Below are 24,199 nucleotides of genomic sequence, written 5' to 3' on the forward strand. Positions count from 1 at the left end.
AAGCTTATAAGGTGAAGCTGGCTACAGGCTAAAACCAAAGCCTTGAAAGTTTGTAAAACAGGCAAGCCCTGACAAGGGAGAGACTCTTCAGAACCTCTCTGGGGCTGGATGAACTCTGAGGTTCTGATTAACCAGACAAGCAAGACTCCAAAACTCAGGGTCTCCTCTTTGTAGGCGTTCTTGGCATTTTAACAGCTAAGAAATTCAAATGTAAATACTTCTTACTGAAAACATAACTATCTTCTCAAACACCATCACTGTAAGGAACAAATTATTTATAAACTTCAGTGTGAAATCGGCCTTCAATAAACTAACAACCAACGGTGTCATTTACAGTTGAAATGCATAATCTAATTAAATCTAGTTTTTAAACACATCAAATAATATGATGAAACTGCACTGATGTACGAAATATATATATATATATATATATATATATATATATATACACACACACACACACACGTATATATAGATTAGAATACGTTTATTTGGCTCTATGAAATAATTCACACTAAGAAAAAATAATCCATCAGGAAGGATATTTATTCTTAACCATTCTATTTTTGGGTTTTATGTAGTTTTCTGAAATACATACTTTCCCTTTTACCTGTCCAATCAGAACTTCATAGACACCACACTTCTGATCTTTAACATCAACAAGAATGCCTCAAACTATGGAAAAAGATTCTCCACATTCAACTTTTGGCTTAGCCATTAACTAACCATAAGTCGTGTTTTGCCATCTGATAGTAAGGAAGGGAGGTTGAACAGGTGAAATCAAAAAGACCCCTTCTAGCTCTTATCTATGTTTTTATGTTATGCAATTCTGTCTTACCCCCTCAGCTCTTCTGATAACCACTGAACACACCACTTCTGGGAAAACACAGAGCACACACATTTCATCCTTTTGCAGATTGCATCAGAAGACCCTGGAAGGTCATGGAGGGTACGTGTGAATTACAGCAGCCGCGGTTTTTAATCAGCTCACCCTATGCCTTTGGAGTAAAGCAAACGCAGAGGTCAGGTCTAAGACTCACCACCGTGAACAGAACGTCTCTGCCACTCTTTGTGACCTTCTTCACAGATGGTCTGAGAAAACACCAGGCCGGTTCCAGCCAGACCAGTCAGTGCAAACTGGTCTTGCACCTGACAAACAGCACGCAATTCCTCCTGTCAGGTCCACCGCAGTGGGCTCAGGGTTCTGTTTGCGAAATGCTCCCGCCCAGAAAAAATATTGACACAGCCAAGAGTGGGCTGCACTGTACTGCAGCATTCTACCTGCTCTGTCACGAGTCTTTGGCTCTGTCCGATTGACCAGGTCTTATCAGTGGCCTTTGTACCTCATTTAAGATCAGCATGGAGACAAAACCTGGAGCCAAATAACTGACCAGGATAACAAGACTTTATGAAAGTTATTATACTAATTTAAAGTGACAACCAAAGGTTTAAGGCAATTCAGTAAGTGTATTAAATGAGTAAATATTTATCTGTCTGGAAAAATACACATATATTTAGGCTATGAAAGAGAACAGCAAGAGGGAGAAAAGCTATAATAAACTAGCGAAGGCAAGTATTAGCACAAATAAAAATGGTGATGGCGAGCCTAAAAAGTCACTCCCGAATGCTCATCTATCCACTTCACTGAACTGTTAGACACAGGACAATAATTCAATTCTCTCCGCAGTGTCACAGCATCACACGGAGCCTGGCACAATGGCACCCGAGCAGGTGCTTATTAGATCAGGAGCTCATGACCGGGACGGCAGAACAGGGAGGATGACCAGCACATTAGGTCTCAACAAGTGTTTTTACGGTTATTGTTCTGTTTCTTTCTGGACAACAATCCTGTGAAGAAGGTAGGACAGGTAGTATCATCTTCATCTGACAAATAAGCCACTTGTTATTTGGCTTCTAAAGAGATTCTAAGCTCTAATTAAAGTTTCACAACATTAATTAGTGTTTAGAGAGGTATCCATCAGTGCACCCAGTTTACAGCATAATGTGGAAACCTGAGAAAAAGCAGACTGCCCCCACCCCTAAATTCTGCAGAAATACAGCAATTTTCCTAACCAATGACCCCCATTTACTTCCTAGTTAGCCATAAAAGAAGAGTCAGTCGAGCAATTTATGATGCTCATACCTCATTACATTAACAGATGACACTGAGCTCTTCTTAGTAATACCATAATAAAACATTTTAAATTAATGAAAACAAAACTGGACTAGTCAACAGAAGTAGGATGAAGGATGTGGTGGAAAAGAGATAACACTACAACAAACAAGTGATAACGAGGGAGTGGTAGTAAGAAGGAAGATGCAATCTGGAAGAAGTTCACAGGTAAGGTTGCCAGGTTTAACAAATAAAAACAGAGACAGTACAGGTAAATTTGAATTTCAGATAAAGACTACTTTTATAGTCTAAGAATGATCTCTACTTTACCTGGATACTCTCTCCACAAGGAGACTTCAACTTCTACTAGAATGTAAGATCCTTGAACGCTGGGATTTCTGCCTGTTTTGCTCACTGCTCTATCCCCGGTGCCCAGAACAATGCCTGGCACATTGCAAGTGCTCAGTGGTATCTGCCGAGTACTAGTAAAGTTTATTCCTTAAGCTTAGATGGAATGTGCACAGCTGTTTGTTATACAACCTTCACATATTTTGTATGTATGAAATGTATAGTAATAAATTTTACAAACTACAGCGTTAACTAACTGCTTTTATTTTAAAATCAGTACCTTTTACTCAGTCTAACTGAAGGACCCAATGGGGAAGTCAGGGTACAAAAGGATTTGTGAATGGTCCCTTACCCAGTTTAAATTCTGGATAAAAGTTTAAAGATAGAGATATGAACATGAGATGATTAGTGTGTGTATACACACACACACGTATATGTATATATAATGCATGCATGCTTATGTATCTGTGCATGTGTATGTATATACACACACATTTATACACATACATGCATATGTAAAATTAAAGTAATTGTGTACGACTGAGCCTCTAATCAGATTTGCTTACAGGCTTATAGAGGTAATGGTGACTAGAATAAACAAAAACCTCTCTTTGCCTGGTCCAGACACCTGTCTGCAACAACAATTCATACCCTGACACCCCAGAAATCACAAATCAGAGTGCTTTTCTTTGCTTTCAGACTCAGTGCTCAGACCTGTTAGGCAGGACACCAAGAGAGGAAGAAAGGGTACAGCTGTATTGTCAGACTTCAGGGACAAAGAGAAAAGGGATACTCCAGGACAAGTCAAGTTGGAAAAGGAGTTAGGGGCACTCGGGGTAAGGATCTAAACCCTGAACTGAGGGTTCTGCCAGAGACATCAGAGGGTTCTGAGGCACCAACAAGTGCAAGCACCCTCCCTCCGAGTGTGCACAGAAGTGAGGGCGGGAGAAGGGAGGGAGACCACGGCATCACGGGGGGCTGATACCCACCCACGACTCTCAAGAAATTTCTCCATACCTTACCAAATATTTGACTAGAGAAACAAGTAACAACCCCGAGTTTTCTTTCTTCACTTAGGTAAGTTACTGAGCTACTCTGTGCCATCACACAGGGATGACAGTGGTGCTGAGGATAACAGCATACACTCATAGGATTTCTGTGACGATTAAATATGAGAATATGGACAAAGCATCCTGGGCACCATGGTAACAGTAAGTGTTCATTAAATGTAAGTATTGTCATGTGTATTTCATTACTGACAGCAGTCCTGAGCACAATCTGTAACAATCCTAAGACTGAACAGTAGAAAGGGCAAGAAGAGTGAACAGATTAAGCTCAGCTGTCCTAGAACAAACAAATTGAGTTTATGTAGGTTTGGTCTGGGGCAAGCTATAGCATCGTGCCAGAGAGGATACCTGCAGCTGGGGTTGCTGGGACAAAGAGTCACCAGCTCAGAGGTCTCCTCCTCTCGCTGTAGTTTTTAAAGTGCTTTACAGCTTCCACGCCCTTGTTCGCATGTTTCTGGGCTCTCAATGGTTCCAACCCTTCAGGTGGATATATTTACTGATGCTTTACACATGGAGAAATGTCCTGGCCCGTAATTAATGGTTAATGCTGGAAATGGGACTCTAATTTAGGTCTCCTGGCTCCAATTCCACATTCTCTCCATTATCCAGTGCTCAGAGCCAGCAGAGCTGGGACTCTGGGCTCAAGTGCTCCACGAGAATTCCCACATACACAGTTATGGCTCCCACATGCTCCACTGTTGGCAGATAACACGAGAGAGGAATGAGGGGAGGACAAATGGGGTGGGCTGTAATCTCCCGTCATGTACTGTCTCTCAGGAGGCTTTTCTCTCTCCATTTGTCGTACAAATTTCTCCAAAACATTACATAAGCAATATTGGAATCGATACGCAAACTATATAGGTCTCCAATATAATTGAAGAAAGAATTATAATACAAGTCTTTGTGATTCATAATATGGCTTGTTGCATACTCCTCTCTGGAAAAGTTCCTTTATTGAACATATCCTTCTCCCTGCTCCCCCATTGTTGAGCGACATCAAACAAAAGCTGCTTGGGAGTGGATACTAGGAACTGGGTTTAAGGATTCAAACTCATTTCCTCTCTCATCACTCAATCCCTCGTGAAGAAGCGTAAGAGTATACATTACACTTGCATCAGCCTTCAGGATTTTACATTTATCTTTCCACACTCCAATAAAATTGACTTAGGTAATAATTTAACTAACTGATCTTTGTACATAAAGAGACTCTAAAGATAAAAGCAAATTCTCTAAGAGATTAAGAAAAAAGAACAAAAACTTCAAAGGACAGAAAGTTGCTTTGAAATCCTACTTATGTAAGAAACTTGCTATTATTTACCCATTATTAAAAAAGAAATAAATCAGTTTGAGCTAAGACATACACTTACTTACATACACACACCACACACACACACACACACACACACACTGTCCAGAGCATGGAGTTACCTAAGGTACAGCCGTTAACCTTTGTGGTGTGAGCCATGCTGGTTTGACTCCAATGACAGATCCAAAAAGGAGTGATGAGTCATGCAAATTTTATGCATCAAGTTCCCAAAGGCATTCAACCTGAAACAATAAAGAGAACCCCATCAAAATGGGTCATTTAAAGATATGTACAACACTAAATCTTAGACTTCTGTGTACAAAGATGACTGCTAAGGAAGAGAGCAAAGCGGAAGGTGGGAGAGACAGCCTAGTGACCAAGGTGGTGGCTGCCCTGGACCTGGCCGCTCGATGTTAAGAGGATGGCACACCTACAGGTGTACCCATGGACAGATGCTGAAAGCAGGTCTCTAGATACAATACTCCTATGGGAGATAAAATTGGTTCTCTAGACACATGACTTTTTTAGGAAGGTGGCCTTCAAATACAAATGTGTATCATTCTGTAGAATTTCACAAACTGTTGTTGGTTTTTAAAATATCCTCCTTTCCAAATGCTAGTTCCACAGTTTCATTTACTCAATTGCAATTTCAAAGCAGTTGTTGTACCAAATGTTCACATTTTTTAAAAGATGAACTTCTTGTGAATTTTTTTGTGATACCTCAAGTTTTTCACCTACCCAGTCCTTTAAAACATAAATCTGATCCAGGCAGTCCCCCTCTTTAAAAAAAAATCTTTAAAATCTCCCTTTGTCCTGTTGGATAAACTTCAAATGACATACCATTGCACATGGTTTTGAAACATTAGAATACATGCTAGGCAACATATTTCTTATTTTATACTGATTCGCTATTTAAAAGTTAATTGAGATGATACAACAAGATATACTACAGTCACAAAATTTAAAACAAAAAATAAGAAAAAACCAGAAAAAAACCACTGCTCCAATCTTTTGAATGCCTTTTTTTAAAATGTTGGCAAGGAAAGCAAACAATAGTACAGACAGAAATATTCCACTTTCACTATGCCCAAATTCTAACTCTAGACACAAAACTCGGAGAAATTGAGCTGAATAAATTCCAAACGGAGAATTAAAGTGTCAATTCAGAAACCCATTTGAGTTCCCAACAACAGGAGAATGCTAAAATAACAGATCCACGTACCCTGGATTCTAATGCAGCCTCTGAAGTCATTTAAGAGCTTTTAATAGTAAAGTACTCAAAGTACGTTGATAAAAATGGTATTCTGTCACAACCTAATTTTGTTTAAAAAAGTATGTATTTACACATTTATTTAAAACAATTGGAAGTAAATACACCAAAATGTTCATTGTGGTTGCCCTTTGGTGATGTAATTACAGATGATTTTAGCTCCTTCATTTCTTTAGTAATAATAATTATTAAGAAAAATTAGCGACTTTCTGTAAACTTTCGGTTTTATTCGCTTTAAAGCGCATTTGAAAAAGAAAAGAGTATTTAAAAGTGCTACACAGAAGGAAGCCATCAGGTCATGGTCAGGGAGATTATAAGAAGTCAGAAATAGTAAGTAAATAAAAAGGAAGAAGAGGAATTGGCTGATCGTTTTGATCACACAGGATGAGATTTCTTGCTGCTTAACTAGGGAAATTTTCTTCATTGTTTGAATGGGTTTGCACTACAGTTCAAAGCTAACCACTGTGAAAGCAGTTCAGTGCAAACTGTAAAGGACCGGTTTTCCACAGGCTGCTTCTGACAGGTGTGCTCCCTCACATGGCTTTTCCAGCTTCAGGGACTACAGCTCAGCTCACTTGCAGAGACCTGATTCTCAATCTCCCACTGGAGGCCTCCCAGCTCCCTGCTGGTCCCCAGTTTCTGTTTGGCAGCACACCAAGAGGACAGGATGGCTCTAATCTCTCGGACTATGTGGCAATCATCTGACTTTCCTGGAAACAGGCACTGGTCCGGGTCCATGGCATTGAACTTGGAGAGTCACAGCTAGCTGAATCAAAAGGCAGGCTTCAGGGATACAGCGAGTGTTATCTTTAAGAAGAGGAATGACTATCCATGTCTCACAAATGCATCTTTGTGTTTGTTTTTTTTTTAAAAAAAAAAAAACAACAGGTAGAGGCTGGGAGAACTGAAGGAGGAGGAGGAGTGAGGTGATAAGGGGGCAAAAGAAAGAAGCCCAGCTTCTGGAATCATTCAACTAATTATACTTTTAAAAGCCAACAGCAACAAAACCTAAGCAAAGCTGTTTACTGGCCCCATTCTAGCCCTATGTGATTGTGTTCTTGCTTCATAAAGGCTTGTAAATACCACCATTTAAACTCTGGAGGGCAAACAGAAGGCAAGAAGAAACAAGCTGCAAGGGTTATGGGTGAATGAAGTATGTGTCAAGGTATTTGGATGGAGATGTGCCCAGAGCCTTCCTCGTCAAGCTTCATCAACTTTGGTCCAAGGTCCTCTCCTGTTACTGAACCTCTTTCACCTGGCAGAAGATCTTCATCTCAGATCCAAACTGGTTTCTCCCACCCTCCCCCAAACTGAACAATAAAATCAAAACAAGGTGGAAGCCTAAAATCAGGAACCATCAGCATATCACTCGTAAAATAACAAGACGTGCCTGTTACTGGGTGTGGGTCCTGGCGGTGCGTGTGCAAAAACAACAGGTTTGTATTGTGTATTGATTTTTTCCCAGTTATTGTTCATGCCTGACAGGTGGCCTCAAATGGTGAAGACTCAGTCTTCTTAATGATATGCAGATTCTTATGTCAGTGCATTGCATAAAACAGGAAAGGGTTGGCTATGATCCATTCTCTGTTATAGATCAATAAACTGCTTCTTTTCTCTGTCAGAGAAGACTGCAAACCAGTAAATCTTAAGTGGTACAACAGTGGCTTAGTTTTGCTCGCTAAGAAAAAGCACTTCTTTAAAAGGATTTACGAAAATATATCAATAGAATAAAGAATCTGTCTTCTTCTCTATTCATTTCAAGAGGCTAATCTGCATTGAAGAACATTTTAGGCAGCTCCTCCATTATGGTGCAGAGAATAATGTAGACACTGCATGAATTAACCCCATAAATACATGAGCGTAATATGAAACAGATATGGAAAAGAGCTCACTAGACATGGAAAAGAGCTCACTAGACCTTTTCTAAGAAAACATCAATGAAAATAAATGTATCTGAAATCTGATGTGCATGCTAGTTAGCAATGCCAACCAATCAAATGCCGCTGCCTTGGTTAGAACCAAGAAAATGATGATGATGGTGACAATACTGACGACAGCCAGTGTCTACCAAGCTCTTACCTCTATTGGTTATTGAAATCTAAAATGTCATTGACTCTAAGATGCACTGTTACTTTAAGTACCACTGATTAAAAAAAAAAAAGATGTTGCTAATTAAATGGTAATAAAGTGCTTCTTCAAATTACATTAATGGTAAGACATCCTCATTTCAGAAGTGTTAAATTGCAAAAAGTGTGCATCTCAGACTTGGTGAAATTGTGTTACCTTCAAGGCACTTTTTAAAGCATTTAACAGTTATTACCTTAATTAAACCTCACAACAACCCTATAAAGTACTAAAATCCTCCTCCCCATTTTACAGATAGGAAACTGAGGCACTGGGAGATTTGGAACTTGCCATGGTCACACAGCTAGTAAGTGACAGAGCTACACTCAAAGCTAAGCAACTCAGCCCTACAGCTCATGCTCCAGCCCCGTGTGATTAATGATGGAGAGCAAGGGCACTGCTGCTTCAACAAACAGGAACTTACCTGCATAAATGAGTGAGGTCCCTTTCAAGGCAGTCACCTAAGGGATGTATGTGCTTATTGCAAGGACACTTTGCTCAAATCCCTTTTAGGGAGACAGTTATGTTTCAGAATTTTATGTAATACTGGTTTTAAAGCATTTGTATTTCCAACTTTATTCCTGGAGATTACATGCTGAAGAGCTTGAGGAGGCACTTACGTGACACACGGTACATCTCAGCACTTACCCATCACAGTCTCTTCCAGACTAAAGGAGAAAGCATTAGAACTGCAGTGTATACAAAGTTCAACTCCAATCCACAGTAAGGTGGTCTGACTTTGCCCCCAAAGGGCGGAAGTGGCCAAAAAATGTATTAGTAAGAAACCAATTGGCCTAAGTCTTAAAGGATGAATAAGTGTTTTTCAGGGAGAGAAACATGGAAGGGCATGCTAGGCAGAAGGAACAGCACATGCAAAGGGAGGAGACGAGAAAGTGCAAAGAAAGTAGTGCTGAGGCACAGTCTGCTTACAGGAAGGCTTAGCTGTAAGTGACGGGAACTGTCTGAGAGAAGGTGGACACAAGTAGACCAGGTACTAAAGAGAAGCCTAAAGGAAGTAGATTCTATAAGAACCAAACAGAAAAAAACACACAGACCCAGACACACAAATATTTTACCCTAATAAAAAAAATGCAAAGCTCATTTCTTTCCTTAAATAAGTCAGTCTTTCAAATAGTCATCCAAAAACCTGTCTAATTTATTATACATCATCTGTGATTGCCCACATATTTCTGTCAAGAATTTAATTAAAAGTAACATAATGAAAAGAATGTTTCAGTGCAAACTCTGGCCACAATTTGTCATCAGATTATCTTTCAGTGATTTCTAATATTGGCTCCTACCATAAGAATTGTGCGGGAATATTTACTGGCTCTTGGTTATTGCAACCAAATTACCTAATATGACTCAACGCCATTTGACCTCCTCAAATACAGTAGATAATTTTCCTAGTAAAGAGTACGGTATAGGTGAAGGGAAGTCTCGATTATCAATCAAGATCTAAATTAGAATCTTACCTGGATACTAGTTTTCATTCATAACATAGAAAAAAGGTTGGGTTTTGCCCATTAGAAAAAAATTTATGCTATATTTGTTCAAACAGTTATATTTGCAGCCTTATTCCTTGGGGTAACATATTTAAGAGGATGGGAGGTACTGATATCATAGTAAAAAATTTAAATGGAGACAAAGAGAAAGTACGGAAGAAGCAACCATAAATAAATTCATTCATTCATTCATTCATTCATCATTCATTCATTCATTCAACAAAGGAGTACCTATGATGTGCCAGGCAGTCATGAAGATACAGCAATGAACAAGGCAGGCACCTCCCACTGCCCACCATCCCCAAATAATCTAACTAGAGATCTGTGCTTCTGGCCTAAAGATAATTTAGGTGAAGAGTGTTCTCAACAGATTAGGTGTCCCAAATGCCAACTCCTTCCTTACCCTTTCTGCCTTATTTGAAAAGAGTTCCCATGTTAAAATTTGCCTTCCTTAGGCACCAAAGTGAGCATGGATGTATCCAGCCCTCTCACAGACCCTCCCTGGCCATCCACATCCACTAGACATCATGAAAGTACATTAGCATCTTTCCGAGAGTGTGCATAAGGGCAGTGCTGCCAATGGACAGATTAAAGCCATCTCAGACATGCCTGCACATGCTTTCAGAGCCCTGCGTGGCTCTCCCCAAGCTGGCTTACCAGGAACCACACAGCTTTCTTAACACTTGACAAGAACTGATGCTGGCAAATTTTCTTCCCAGGAAATTTTCTGTGACGAAAGTTTATCAGATCATAACCCAGGCTGAAACCAGGTACTCCTCCGGAAAAAAAAAAAAAAAAGTGAAAGACTGGAGAAAAGTAAACAAATGAAAAGTAGAATTATTGAAGATTTTTAAAAGGTGTATCACCGTTACACTTTTTGTTGACTTCAGGGGAAAGTAATGTGATGACTCAGTGCAGGCATGTGAAGTAGTATTTAATGACTTGCTTTGGTTCACATCTAATGGGTCAAGGGAAACAGTCCACAGCAGAAACCTAACCTTGATTTCACAAGTATTAGTGAAGTCTTGCTCTTACTTAGCAAGCATCTCTACTGGTGACAGTTTATGAGTTAAAATATCAGGGTTTTTGCCTATCTAAATGTTAAAGAACCAAAATATACAGCCACATATGTAAGAGAATTAGCTTAGTATAGCTTGAAAGGCTTTTTGTTCATTTTCTATTTAAATTATTTAAAATGTGCAGTTCTCATTTATTTATTGCTAAAGCAGTCATCTTCCCTTTAATTCCTCTAGGATTGGATTTTTATGTGATAGTCTCTGTGATGACTCTTAAATTGATCAATACTGTTAATGACAAGTTCAAGGGTGCCTTGGACTAAGTAAAGGGATCAGAAAACATCTTTAGGTTCTTAACCTCTGAAGAGTGGTTCTCAGAGTGTGATTCCCAGACTAGCAGTGTCAGCATGATCTTCTGGGAACTTCTTAGAAATGCTAATTCTCAGGCCACCCCAGACCTACTGAATCATAAGCTCTGGGAGTGGGGTCCAGCAGCCCTCCAAGAGCCTCTGATGCAAGCCAAAGGTTCTCAAAATCACTGCTGTAAAAGATGGGTTAACTGGGAAAAAATTAGGTCCTAAGGCTGTAAGAGCCAGGAATGTCATCTGACTTTAAGAAAATAATACACAGTGATTTAGAAAACATGCCCCAGAAAGTCTGACTTTTTTCCATTCACTTATTCAAAAAATACAGTCTGGGGATTCAGAATGTAATGTGCACACTGCCGGGCACGAAAATGGTAAACAAAATAGACTAGTTCCTGCCTTCCTGGGGCTTCCGGCAGGAATTACACACATATCTACACACACTCCAGCAAATCTGTAACAAATTATGCTAAATGTCATGAGAAAGAGAAAAACAGGTGTAGAGTAAGGTTAACAGAGGCTGAACTTCTTAGGATTAAGGCTGAGGGTACGGAGATGGATGGGAATGGGCGGTTCTTATGGGCTTCTCCAGGGAAATGACAATGGAGGTGAAACCGGAAGGCTGGGTGGGAGTTAGGTGGGGGAGTGTGACAGATAAGAACTGTCCAGAGAACAGAATGCAGCCCAGAAAGACTGACACAAGGCTCCCACACACTCTTCCACAATGGCGTATAAAACAACTCAAGAAAGGAAGCACAGTCTTCTCAAAACATGGTGCTACAGCAACTTGCCAGGAACAGGCAAAACAAACCTTGATCTTACCCTCTTACCATATAAAAAAATTCATTCAAAATGAATCATAGTTTTGAATGTGAAACCAAAAAAACGGTGTAACTTTTAAAAGAAAACATAGAAAACCTGTAAGGCTGAAGTTCTAGACATGACACCAAAAGTAAGATCCATAAAATTGATAAATGCAAAAAAAAAAAAATAAATACAAGTTTAAAAAAAGTAAAAACTGATAAAGTGGTCTTCACCAAAATTTAAACCTTTTTGAAGGACACACAAATTATATTAGTTAACAAATGGTGGAGGAGTGGTGTGGGAGGCTGAGGTTTTTAATACTAAACACCATTATAAGACACTTTCACTATTACCTCATTTCTGCTCTGGAAATCTGTTAACATAGTATGTTTGGCCAGTCAAGCTAGTGTTATTGTAATGAGTAACCATTAGATCCAATTAAATTACAGTTATAATAGCAAACAAACAAGAAAAAACTTTTTTTCTGTAAAAGAATGGCCCAAAGGCTCTGGGGCAGGGAAAAGTTCTACCATTTGAGCAACTAAGTCTACTAAGAGAGGGAAAGAGCAGACTGGGCTGGAAGGAGAAGTGAGCAGAGGCTAGTGAAGAGATTTGCTAGGCCCTGCTGGCCACAGTAAGGAAAGCGAGTTTTATTCTAAGTGGAGAGAAAGTCACTGAGAGTTTTAAAGCCAACGAACAGCATAAAATTGGTTATTCTGAAGTACTTTGCTTAGGCTTCTTACCATCTTTAAGGAAAGGTAGGTCGGGGCTTCTTTAGTTACATTATGATAGAGAAGGGACACTGGACCATCCAGGAGTAGTTTATTCAGACCAGTCCGCTGATTTTACTTTTTAAAAAAATTTTATTTTCCACTCGTTATAGCAGAAAGGCTCAGCCATGCCAAACAGAAACTTTCCAGATGTTCTTGTATTTTCCCCAGAAGATATAAGTTCTTACTTATTTAAGAGAAACTTAAAAGAAATCAAGTGCCTAACCCAGGAGATACTTTGTAATTTGCTGCCTGTCAAAAGTCCCCCGAAATGTTACACTGTGTTATCAACGGAGCCTATGCACTTCAACTGAAGATGATTATGGTAAAAGCTGGAACCAGAAACCGAAATCCAGAGATTTAAAAAGGCAAAACTAGCATCCACTGTGCCCCGGCCACAGGCAAGTTGCCCTTAACATGCCACACAAGCTGTTCCAGTAAGTCTTGAATGCTGCTTTCCTTTAGTCAAAATAAATCTCTTTTTTAATATAGGAGACTAAGAACGTTCCCTGCTATTTTATTGTCTCAAGCTTGCCAGCTGGGACAAGCACACTGCTTTCATGACAGTGCAAAAATCCAGCTGATGTTTCTCTACCCATGACAGGAGACAAACACAGGGTACAGGGTGGGGTGGGGGGTGCTGGTGTCTGCCACATTTTATTTGAAAATGGGAAATAACTGAAAACATTTCTTTTCTGCCAGTATCCCATTCCACTGAGGGATGCTTCAGACAATAGGAATACAGTGACAGCATGACCAGTGACAGGCCATGCCCAGCAAGGAGAGCCTTGTTCCCTGGTCAGCAGGGGAACAGAGGACCCCTGGGGTCATTCCCACCAATTTCAAATAGGAAGAGGTCACAGACATGTCCTCTGAGGGCCAATTCAAAGACCATCAATCACCCAACACTTCTGCCATGCTCAGCTGGGAAATGCAACAGGCCAACAGGCCAACGGAAGCCGACTGTGCGGCTGGGACCTAAATCCCTTCTTCCTCACCCGAGGTCCTGCCTCTTCCTTGCCCTGCTTCTCTGTCCCCACTTCTACAACGCTCTGACAGCAATGTCTCAACTCCACCATGCTAGGAAAATTGCCAGAGCCTAGAACCTGTCAAAGAAAAGCTTCACCCTTCACCCAGGACAGAAAGGCTGGACTCAAGACAGGAACATAGGCTGAAGCCATGTCCCAAGAAGGTTGGCTCAAAGAGCATGCAATCTGGCAACACTACAGAGCCAAACACCATAAGCTCCTGAAATGAGGGCCTAGGGGCATGGCTGAACATTTAGCCTCCTGGATGGTAACACCTAACGGGCAGGGTCTTAGATAATGAGGAAGCTCCAAGGCAAGATACCAAAGTCAGAAAGATAGCGAACACTGAGATCCAGATATAGGGGCAGGGATAAAGGCCAGTTAATATATACGTATCATACGAAAGCAAAATTAACTCACAAATACTTTTTTGAAACTATAGGTAGGGGGCAGAGAGAAGCAAAAACAAAAATTTCCAGCCATCAAGAGAAGAGAAACATTCATTAATGGCAAAATATATATTATTTCTACCTTAAATTGTCTGACACTTGTGCTTTTACTTGTTCTACACCTTTAAAATATAAGTATAAAAGCTATGTGTTGACAGGCACTTACATGTGCTGGCTAATACCTTCTAAGCCCCATGAGACTTGGTGGTACCCACGTTAACAGAAGCAGCATCTGCACGACTTGTTAAAAAAGCAGAATCTTGGACCCCTCTGCGGACGAACTGAACCAGAATCTGCATCCTAGCAAGAAGCCCAGCTGACTCGCATGCACACTGAGTGAGAGAGGCACTGGCTTAGCCCTTTGTTTCCCATCAGGCCTCATGCTTCTTAACAGGTTACCTTCTTCTATCTTGAGGGACCCACAGCAGAGGTTCACAACCTTGGCGGATCATTTGAATGACTGTCCACATCCAACCACAGACCAAGTGAATTACTCTCTGGGGGTGGGACCCAAGCAGAAGTATTTTTTAATGCTCCCTTAGGAGATTCCAGTGTGCTGTGTTTGAGTCATTGGTGTATTCCAGTGGTTCTCAAAGTGTGGTCCCTGGACAGGCTACCTTACCAGGGAACTTGCTAGAAATGCATGTTTCTTTCTTCCTTCCCACCTTCTCTCCTTTTCTCTTTCTGTCTCTCCCCAACCCGCCCCGCCACACACACACAGACACTGAGATTAGGCTCTTAAAGAGGAAACTCAATAAAATCTCAGCAAGTTCTCAGAAGGCAGGTACTCTGGTGTCTCTTTAATACAATATGCGGAGCACCTCAAATAAAAATATTTATGTTTTATAAGGAAGGCCTAACATTCACTGAAAAAGGAAGATGAAGCCAGGCAGACACATGTTAAGGGGCTGAGGGGACCACAGGGTCAAAGCATGCAACTGGTAAGGAAGCTGTAGCTCAGCATCTCCTAGCGTCCCGTCATGATCTGCAGGGTTTTCCTGATAGCAACAGTGGTTCCCTAACTCTGACTAAGCAACATCCCAAGACTCTCTCCAGAGATTCTGATTCAGTGAGTCTGGCATGTGGATGAAATTTATATTTTTCACACACATCCCCAAGTGATTCTTGTTATCAGGAAAGTTTGGAAAACACACTGCCTTACAGGGCTCCTACTCCTGGGTCACTGTTTCTCAAGGTGTGGCCCTGGACCAGTCATGCCAGCATCACCTGGGAACTTACTAGAATGCGTATCCTTGGGCCCCACCCTGGACCACTGAATCAGAAACTCTTCAGGTGGGCCCAGTGGTCACTGGGTTCACAAGTCTTCCAGCTGATTTGAAAACCACGGCACTAGGCTTTTTTCAAAACTCTTACATATTTTAAGTGGAAACTACCTGCTCTTACGCAAACACTTAGTCTTTGGTGAGAAGTACAGAGAAATTCTGGCCTCATCTTGGGCCAGTGTCTTTCTTATGGAAGGGGCTGTCCTCTTCCGAAGAACAGTATGAAAGAACACCCTGGAGACTGTCTTTGGTTATAATCATAAATTACTCATGTGGATAGGAACAGAGCAGGAGTGCAAAGCCAAGATGAGAGCAGTTGTGCTAGGGTGATGGGAGCTTTAAAAAATCTCATAAAATTTTACTTTTATTGGAAAGACAATCTAACAGCAACAGGAAACAAAAGAAAACAGCAAACGTCTAATGTGATAAGGTGTGTGGATCTTCCTCGTACCCCTCCTTTCTTTCTCTCATCCCATGCTATTGTTTTGTCAAGAAACATACTTACCACAAAGGTATGAAAACCAGGTCATAGTTGCATTATGTCCAAATGCAAGAGACAGACTTGAAAACTTGGGGGACATCAGACAAAGAACATTTACAACAGTGGCAGGTCTCAGAGGGTTCTTGAAACCCCCAACTCAAATGCAAAGTTTTGTGGTTTCTCGCCAACCCACACTGTTCAAGGGAGAGGTTTTTCTGCCTTACAAGGTATCCCAAAGGGGCCAGGACCCAAGGAAAGTCAGGAACCTCTGAATTTCCACATATTTCACAGGATGCAGATATGGACAAAAGGCCTAACAATTTAATGTTCTAAGTTAAGACACAAAATCCATTCCTTTACCTGGAAACCTCTTTTTCTCTGGCCTTTAAAGCTGCTTGTGAGAAGTGGGGGCTTGTCCATGACCGCAGAACTCAGAGATCAGCAAAACAGCAGCCCCAAACCAGGAGCCTGGGAACTGCGTGTTCATTTCACCCTGGCCTGGAACTGCCTCCGGGACTCTGGAAAAGTTGCTTAAACACGGCGAGCCTCCGGTTCTCCGTATCTAGACTAGAACAGCCCTAATGACACTTTCAGGCCTGACGTTCAGCAATTCTGTTCTTTTGAATCCTTGGCCAAAGTGGCAGACAAGGCTCCCCAGGGCCGATTTTGCCAAACTGAGTGAGGCCGTAGGGGACCTTCTGGATCAGTCAGCGGGACACGGGTCCTGCCTCACGGGCCCTCACTGCCTCTGAAGCGCCTCCTGCCACAGCAGTGACCAGTCAGAGAATTCCCACGAGTCAACACCCAAGAGACGCCCAAACAATGGGGCTCTGGCTTCTCTTCCAACTCAGCTCCCAGAGTGACTGCTTTTTTTCTGAACCTTCCAAATTAAGTTATCTTTTCCCCCCTCAATGTAATAACAGTACTAAATTTTCAACAACAGCAAAGAGTACAGAAAGTGAAAAACCAGTTACAATTCCACTAGTATCGTCCCTTTGGTATGCAGCTTCCCAGTTCTTCCCCATGCTTATATACACGTGTGTATACATGTATAATTTTTCCAAATATATTATTTTATTTCCTTTAACATTTATTATAGCCATCTTTTAAATACAATACCCATATCTCTTAATGCCTGCATAGTGTTACCTTTCATATCTGAGCTATATTTTACTTGACCTATATTGACTGTTGAATATTTAGATTCTTTCCAGTTTTTTCATATTACTCTTTGAGGAACATATTTTTACATATAGCTTTGTGTGCTTGTCCAGTAATTTGCTGTGAATCAATTTCAAGAAGTGGATTTGTGAGAGGAATAGACAGAGCCTGCAAATTCCTGATGGATGATGTCAGGTCGCCCTGCAGAAAGATGCCAACTGAAACTCTCCCCAAAACCGTGTGGGAGGGCTGATGAAACTGGACTCCAAGCCTACGTTTACTGTTTTCAACACAGTAAACACACCCTCAAAACAATGCACTGAAAATCTCTCTGTTTACAATTAATACGTTTTCACAGTTTGAATTTAGGACAGCAATTTTAGCTGCTCAATATGGGATTCTATGTTCATTCTTCATCCTCAACTCAGAGTAATTTATGTTTATAAAACTCAACTCCTGTATATAACATTGTCTCTAGGTGTAAATTTATAGGGAAAAAAAAAATCTCTCATCCTGAAGTCTGAGGATGAGACCCCTGACTGACTCAGCACTTGTTTACCTACGACATCTCGAAGGGCCTGATGTGTAACTCATTAGTCAGAACAGAGATATGAACAAATCCCAGACTTCTGTCCTAAGACTGAAGAGGTCATGGTGTTGGGAGAACATACTTAGCTGAACACTCACAGCTGGACGCAAAGCACCTTCTGGAACAAGCATTCCTTCCTCCCCTCAGAAAAGGTATCCAAATGCGCACACACCCCTAAAACCAGCACACGCTTAGGGTGTCTGCTGGCAAACCACAGAAGGGAGTTCTAGCCAGTGCTACAACCCTGAGGCCAGATTCCCTAGATCAGAATTACGGAAGCAGAAATTAATACAGCCCATTACAGATTACATTAAAAAATAAAAACTTTGAGGCTATGAAACAAAGTAAACTTTTTTTTAAAAGAAAGAACCAGGAATATAGGGAAAAACACAAAATTTATATACACTATTTTGGAGGTGTCCTTTCAGGCGTAAAACTACATTCTTCAAGACACATGTATATATTATATATAGTGTCATATGATCATAATACTCTCAGTTGCTATACTTTACAATTGAAAAGGCGCTGAAAAACATCCAAAATGCTTTTGAAGACAAAGACATTTTGTGAAATAACAGAGGTTAAATAGCCAGAATACGGTCACACAAACTGGCTAACAGTGGTCTGTGTCTTTAGTTAGAGGTGTGAAGACAGCAAGGCACATCACAGCCTTTTTCCTGTGATGGAAGCAGGAGGGAGTAGAACTTTCCATTTCTGAATTTCCTCTAATTTCCTGTTTATTCTCTTCATCTTTTGCTCCCCACTCCTTTCCTCACAGCCCTTTGGAGATGTAAAAGGAGCCAGTTACTGGAATTCCAAGTCCATGAAATGTGTATTTCTTTATTCTTTTCCTCAGCAGGAGCATTGGACCTCTGCAGGGGATACTTTAAGATTTTTTTAAGAGACAAGGAACAGTGTCTAAGCCCTAAGTGTCTGGACAGTTCCTCTGGCTCTGACCTCTCACTAAAACACAGCAATCCTGCCCACGGAGGGTGTCTCCGGTCTGTGTCACTGTGACTCGCCTGTGGTGCAAGAGCGACATCCAGAGTCAGAAGCCGACGGAGCGCTCATTTCCCAACAACCTAAACGAGTGGTGCCTGGGGTCCAGCAGCACTGGCATCCCCTGGAGCTGGTCACAAACGCAGAATCTTTGGCCCTCATCCCAGACCTACTGTCTCACAATCTGCATTTAAACAAAAGCCCCACATTAAAGAGTGAGAGGCACTCTTTTAAGGGAGATCTCTACACCACGTTTGCCTCTCTGGAAAGTAAAATGGGGATAGCAATAAAATGACCCATTCTATTGATTTTTCTTTATTTTCTTTTACACATTTGCTTTTAAACAAGCATAATTTGCAGCGAATCTTTTTGAAGCTACCGTGCTTTGAACATATTGGGATTGCACATACTAAAACAGTCACATATCATCTTGACCTTTAAAAAACATTGAAATGTAGTTGATTTACTATGTTGGGTTAGTTGCGGGTGTACAGCAAAGTGATTCAGTTATATGTATACACACACACACACACACACACACACACACACACACACACTCGTTTTCAGATGCTTTTCCATTACAGGTTATTACAAGACATTGAATATAGTTCTCTGTGCTAGACAGTAGGTCCTTATCATCCATCTCCCCTTGACCTTTATAAAACATTTCATATTAACATTGGCAGGAAGAGACAATTTCACTCCACTGTATTAGGGATTGCAAGCCAACACACAGAGTGGCACCCTTCTCCTTGCAGAATTTTCTTTCTTTCTTGGACCTTTCATTCCTACATTCTCATTCATTCTGAAAGGGGAGGAGGCTGTGGCAGAGAGGCTGCAACGGAGGCCCATCCCTCTAGGCTGCATGCTACTCATCCCTAGTCATGCCACAAGAGCCGCACAGGTGGGGAAGGGGTGACAGACATGTTTTACAACCCCCGTGAATGGCTGCCATGGGTGAATGATGGTCAGAAACAGGATCAATACCATCTTAATGCATATGCTCACACTGAATGAAAACCTTGAGGGGCCTTTAAGAAGGAATGTCAGCCCTCAAGCTGCAACGAGCCATGCTCGAGTGAGAACCTTTCAAGTGCCAAAGCTGCTGTTCTGAACCAACGTGAACAAACACATGCTCCAGGCTTAACAGCTTGTTAGGACCCTGCTGTGATGTGAACTGGTAATCAGACAGCTGGCCCTTCATTTCCTGTTATGCCTGGAGCCAGGGTGGCCAGGTAACTTATGGGGCATACTGGGGTATTTTTGAGAATGCTAAAATGCTAAATGGACAGGATGTTGAAACAACAGGCATAAACTAGGTTGGTCCCAGGCAAACTGGGACATGCAACCTCCCTACCTTTAAAGAACTAACAGAAAAAAAAGGGGAGGGAGGGGAATAACAATAAACAGAAACACTAGATTACTACAAAGACACTCTAGAGACCAACTATAAAACAGGCATCTTACATATATCCCAATGCCATGAGGCTCAAAATGTTCTTATTAACGAGATACAGTAAAAACGCACTGAGTGCTAACAAACACAGACGGTAACATGTTATGTCCAACGACGCTGTGCTACTCCCAGTGTCATCACCACTTAGCATAAATACCAATAAAACAATTTCCAGCATGCGCGGCTCCTAGCACTACAATCTCAAACATTCCCCTGGGACTGCAATTTGACACTGACGTGCATTGTTTCTCTCACTTTACCCAGAGTCTCGTAACTGGGTTATCTAAATGGTGTCAGGATTAAAATTCTCCCAGCTTCTATTTTAAACCAAACATGACAACAGACACGTCTAGGGCTTTACAATTTTGCAATGTTTTCACATGCATTATCTTCCCTAAGATAAGGAGACTGCATAGCAGACAAGGAGACTGAAGTTCAGAGAAGGGAGCTGCACGTGCGACTCCGCGGCGGGACTTTCCGTGCGGCTGTTCCTCACTGGACTTTTAAGCTTTGCAAGCACAGTGACTGTGTCATCCTAGTTTTCTGAGTATCAAGCACTCAGAGCCTAGGACAGCCAGTGTTCAAAATTACTTATAACTAAACTAATTTTTAAAAGAAAAAATAAATTCTGTAAGAAAAATAATTGGTATGTCTCTATTCCTGGGTCTATGTCCTCACTTTATGTTTCAAAGAAGGCAAACCTTATATATGTGGAATTTAAAAAAAAATTGAGATGATCCTATTAAATAAAGATGAAAGGAACAAGGAAGGGATTTACTACTATGTAGCTAATTACAGCTTCAATGAGAGGGAACACACAGAAATGGTGATCTCTAATAGGTAGACTAGCTGGGTGAGGGGCCTATGAAAGCAGATGGTTGAAATGCACTTAGGTCAACTAAATCCTCTGGCTTTCAACCTGATTTCCTTAGACTTCAATAACAGCTCTGTGAATAACACATTCCCCAAACTACCCACTGAAGTTCCTGGATTGGGACTGGTGTTTCATGTCTCTGCTATATATGTTTGGGCCAGAAAAAGTGAGGTCATTCGGTGCCTTCTTTGGTATTTGTTCTTCCAAGTCAACAAGGAAAAAATAACTTGGGACACTTCACGAGTGTGGGACTCTGGTGAGAACTTTTGCTCCTAACCTTTCCCTTTCAAGGCTTCTCCTCATTTGACACTACGGGCGTACACAACCATACTGTTTCCTCAAGTTCACTCTCTTAAAGCAAACTGGGATGATTTAAAAAAAAAAAAAAAGAGTGGGGATTGAGTATACATTAGGTACACATTTAATGAGGAGAGTATGAATACTACAAAAACTATTTTTCTGTAGTTTTCACTAGTTTGAGACCTGACTAGTGCCAAAGATGAATTTATAATGGATTGATTAAGTTTCATGGAAACGCAGGAAGAAAAAAAAAAACAACAAAGAGTGTTTTCTTAAATTGAAGCTTCTGTGATTGCCTACTTCTCATATTTCATCAGTATAATAGAAGTACAATACAGTATACTTATTTACAACGCCAAGAAATATCATGAAATATCATTATGTGATAATGACATATCTACCCAAAACTTAGTAGTCTAGCCACTCTATTTGGAACACTAATGAGAACAGAAAATAATCAAATAGGCAGGGAAGGGTACAGCTCAGTGATAAAGTGCATGCTTAGCATGCACAAGGTCCTGGGTTCAATCCCCAGTACCTTCAGTAAAAGTAAATAAATAAATAAACCTAACTATCTCCCCCTGACCAAAAAGAAAGAAAGAAAGAATCAAATAGATAAACTATCAAAAAATAATATCTATAAACTTAGTTTATACAGAAATCCCAAAGTCACATATGGTTCTATTAAGTTTGGTTGTTTGGGGTCCCGCACGTCCTCTAGTCCTGGCCAGATTATAAGGTCATGGCGACTGCTTCAGAAAGTCATAGTAACTCAAAGGCAAATTCCTATAGCAAGGGAAGAGATTTATAAATCATTAAAAAGCTGAAATATTGGCGCTAACAGTCCTATAAGCTGTTTGTTTCCTAGGGATGCTGTTATTACAGCACCATACGATAATTACAATGGACAAGGACAGACCTAACTTTCTACAAGCAGCTTACATTGTGTTAAACCAATATATGGTTTAAGAAAGTCTGTAAGAAATGCCTGATGGCTATGTTTTTCCATTAAGAAAAAAAAAAAACTAGGGCAAAATTCTCATGCAGTAAAATTCACTCTAAATTTTTCACATATAGTTTTGCAAGTTTGGACAGTCACTTAATCCCCGCCTCAATCAAGATACAGGACAGTCCTATTACCCCAACAAATTCCTCTACAACCCTTTGTAGTTAACCCTTCCTCTCATCCATGTCCTTTAGCAACAACCAGTCTGTTTTTCAGTTCCTATAGTTTTGGCTTTTCTAGAACATTATATAAATGGAATTGTGCATTTTTTTTTAAAAAAAGAACAAAGTCTGTAAGGATGCAATCACTTTCAGAAAGTTTTCAAACCAAAATGGTTCATGTGAGAGAGGGACAGAGAAGACACAATTAGAGGAGAAATCCGGTGCCATTTGGAAAGCTCAGCTCTCCAGAATAGCATATTCTCTGATGGAGAAATACCACCTATATTTAAAATACGAAAAATGGTAGCTGGTGATATTTGTATTTTCCAAAGATCTGTATGACGGTCAAAATAGGTATCCTAAACAAACTTAGAAAACAAAAGTAAAACACAGGGTTAGTTAAGCTGTGACATGATTAGACATCTGCTCTGCCCTGAACCGCCTGCTCTGGCGATCTGTCATCATGCTCTAGTCCTCTTGTTATTTCTGCACATAGTCTCTCCACTGGCATGGGATACACATTCAGTAAGTGCTTGTTGAAATGAATATTTAATTTTATGGCCAGGTCAGAATTTTAAGGCCAAAAAGGTAATTTGCGGTCAAATCACACAATAGTTTAACACTAACTTGTTTTTGTTGCATAGACTAATGTGTATATTATTAGTTTTTTAAACATGAGAGATTTTATTTCTTAAAACTGCAATCTCTCATTTCACTAAGTATTAACTGAAGGCCTAACTGTTAAACTCCTGAAAATTTCAAATTAGTCCTTTTTAAGCCAGGTTAATGGTAATGCTTCTTCTCAAAACAGCAGCACATACACAAAAATCACAGGTATTTATCATCTTGCCTGAAACCATAGTGACCACACATTAATTTAAAAGTCTGTGCTTTGTTTAACTACTTTCCCAGGAGACAATACATAGCACAGTCTCCAGACCTACCAGGTTTGCTCCATCTCTGTTACAGAGGTTAAAAAGGCTGGCTTTACCACAGACAGAACAGAGAGGAACCAATGCAATCGCAGTAAAGAACGATGCGTGCTCTACGGGATGACACGTCACCAACTGCACTAACGTACATTTTCCCACATGCAAAACAAATCAAAGCTAAGCCCAGTTCATTTATGCTAAAATTCTCTGCTTTTACACCAAATTCTCATGGGAGAAGCCCCCTGGAATGTGAACCAAAATTCTGAGTAGACAATAAATTAAACAAATTAAAAAATATGTTGCAAAAAGGATCTTACGCTGCAAAAGAAGCATTTAAAGAGTTAACTAATATTGAAAGTTGTTTTCAAGTAGCAAAGAGCAGATCTTGAAACAAGTATAGTAAATGTTACTCACTAAACAGTTATTTTAAGAGGGTGGCTTTGAAAAGTCTGTGAGAGTTACAGATCTTCTCACCAGAAAATGCAGATATGTACACACGCACAGATACACAAATCCACATGAGATTTCGAAAGGAGATGTGGGACTGATGTCCCAACCCTCAACAGGTCCATGGTTCAAACTTTTGTTTTAAAGTGTAAGATCTTTCCAAATTGTGATCTAACCAGATATTTAAGAATAATCTTCACTCTGCTATTTTTATGTTTCCAAATAGGCTTTCCGCTCTTTTGTTTATTAAAAGGTTCATAACATATTAAATATGGAGCTATAAAGAAGGAGAAAAAAGTGATAGACTTACTCATTTGTAAACATGCATTAAAAAAAATCTTCTAG

At 40.4% G+C, this 24,199-nt stretch overlaps 1 protein-coding gene across 4 annotated transcripts in view; it reads right to left on the reverse strand.

Moving 5' to 3' along the window:
• KANK1 (KN motif and ankyrin repeat domains 1) overlaps positions 1–24,199 on the reverse strand; it is a 179,904-nt gene that overhangs the window by 51,004 nt on the left and 104,701 nt on the right. For 3 of the 4 annotated variants that reach the window (XM_032477781.1, XM_032477782.1, XM_032477779.1), the window contains exon 3: positions 4,957–5,076. In XM_032477781.1, the coding sequence (XP_032333672.1) occupies positions 4,957–4,993 (37 nt within the window). In that variant the 5' untranslated portion in view covers positions 4,994–5,076. Of the gene's footprint in view, positions 1–4,956; positions 5,077–10,390; positions 10,510–24,199 lie in introns of those variants that run through there. The other variant, XM_032477780.1, reaches the window with a different exon arrangement.

The sequence above is a fragment of the Camelus ferus genome, chromosome 4 (assembly GCF_009834535.1).
Source record: "Camelus ferus isolate YT-003-E chromosome 4, BCGSAC_Cfer_1.0, whole genome shotgun sequence".
Lineage (NCBI taxonomy): Eukaryota > Metazoa > Chordata > Mammalia > Artiodactyla > Camelidae > Camelus > Camelus ferus.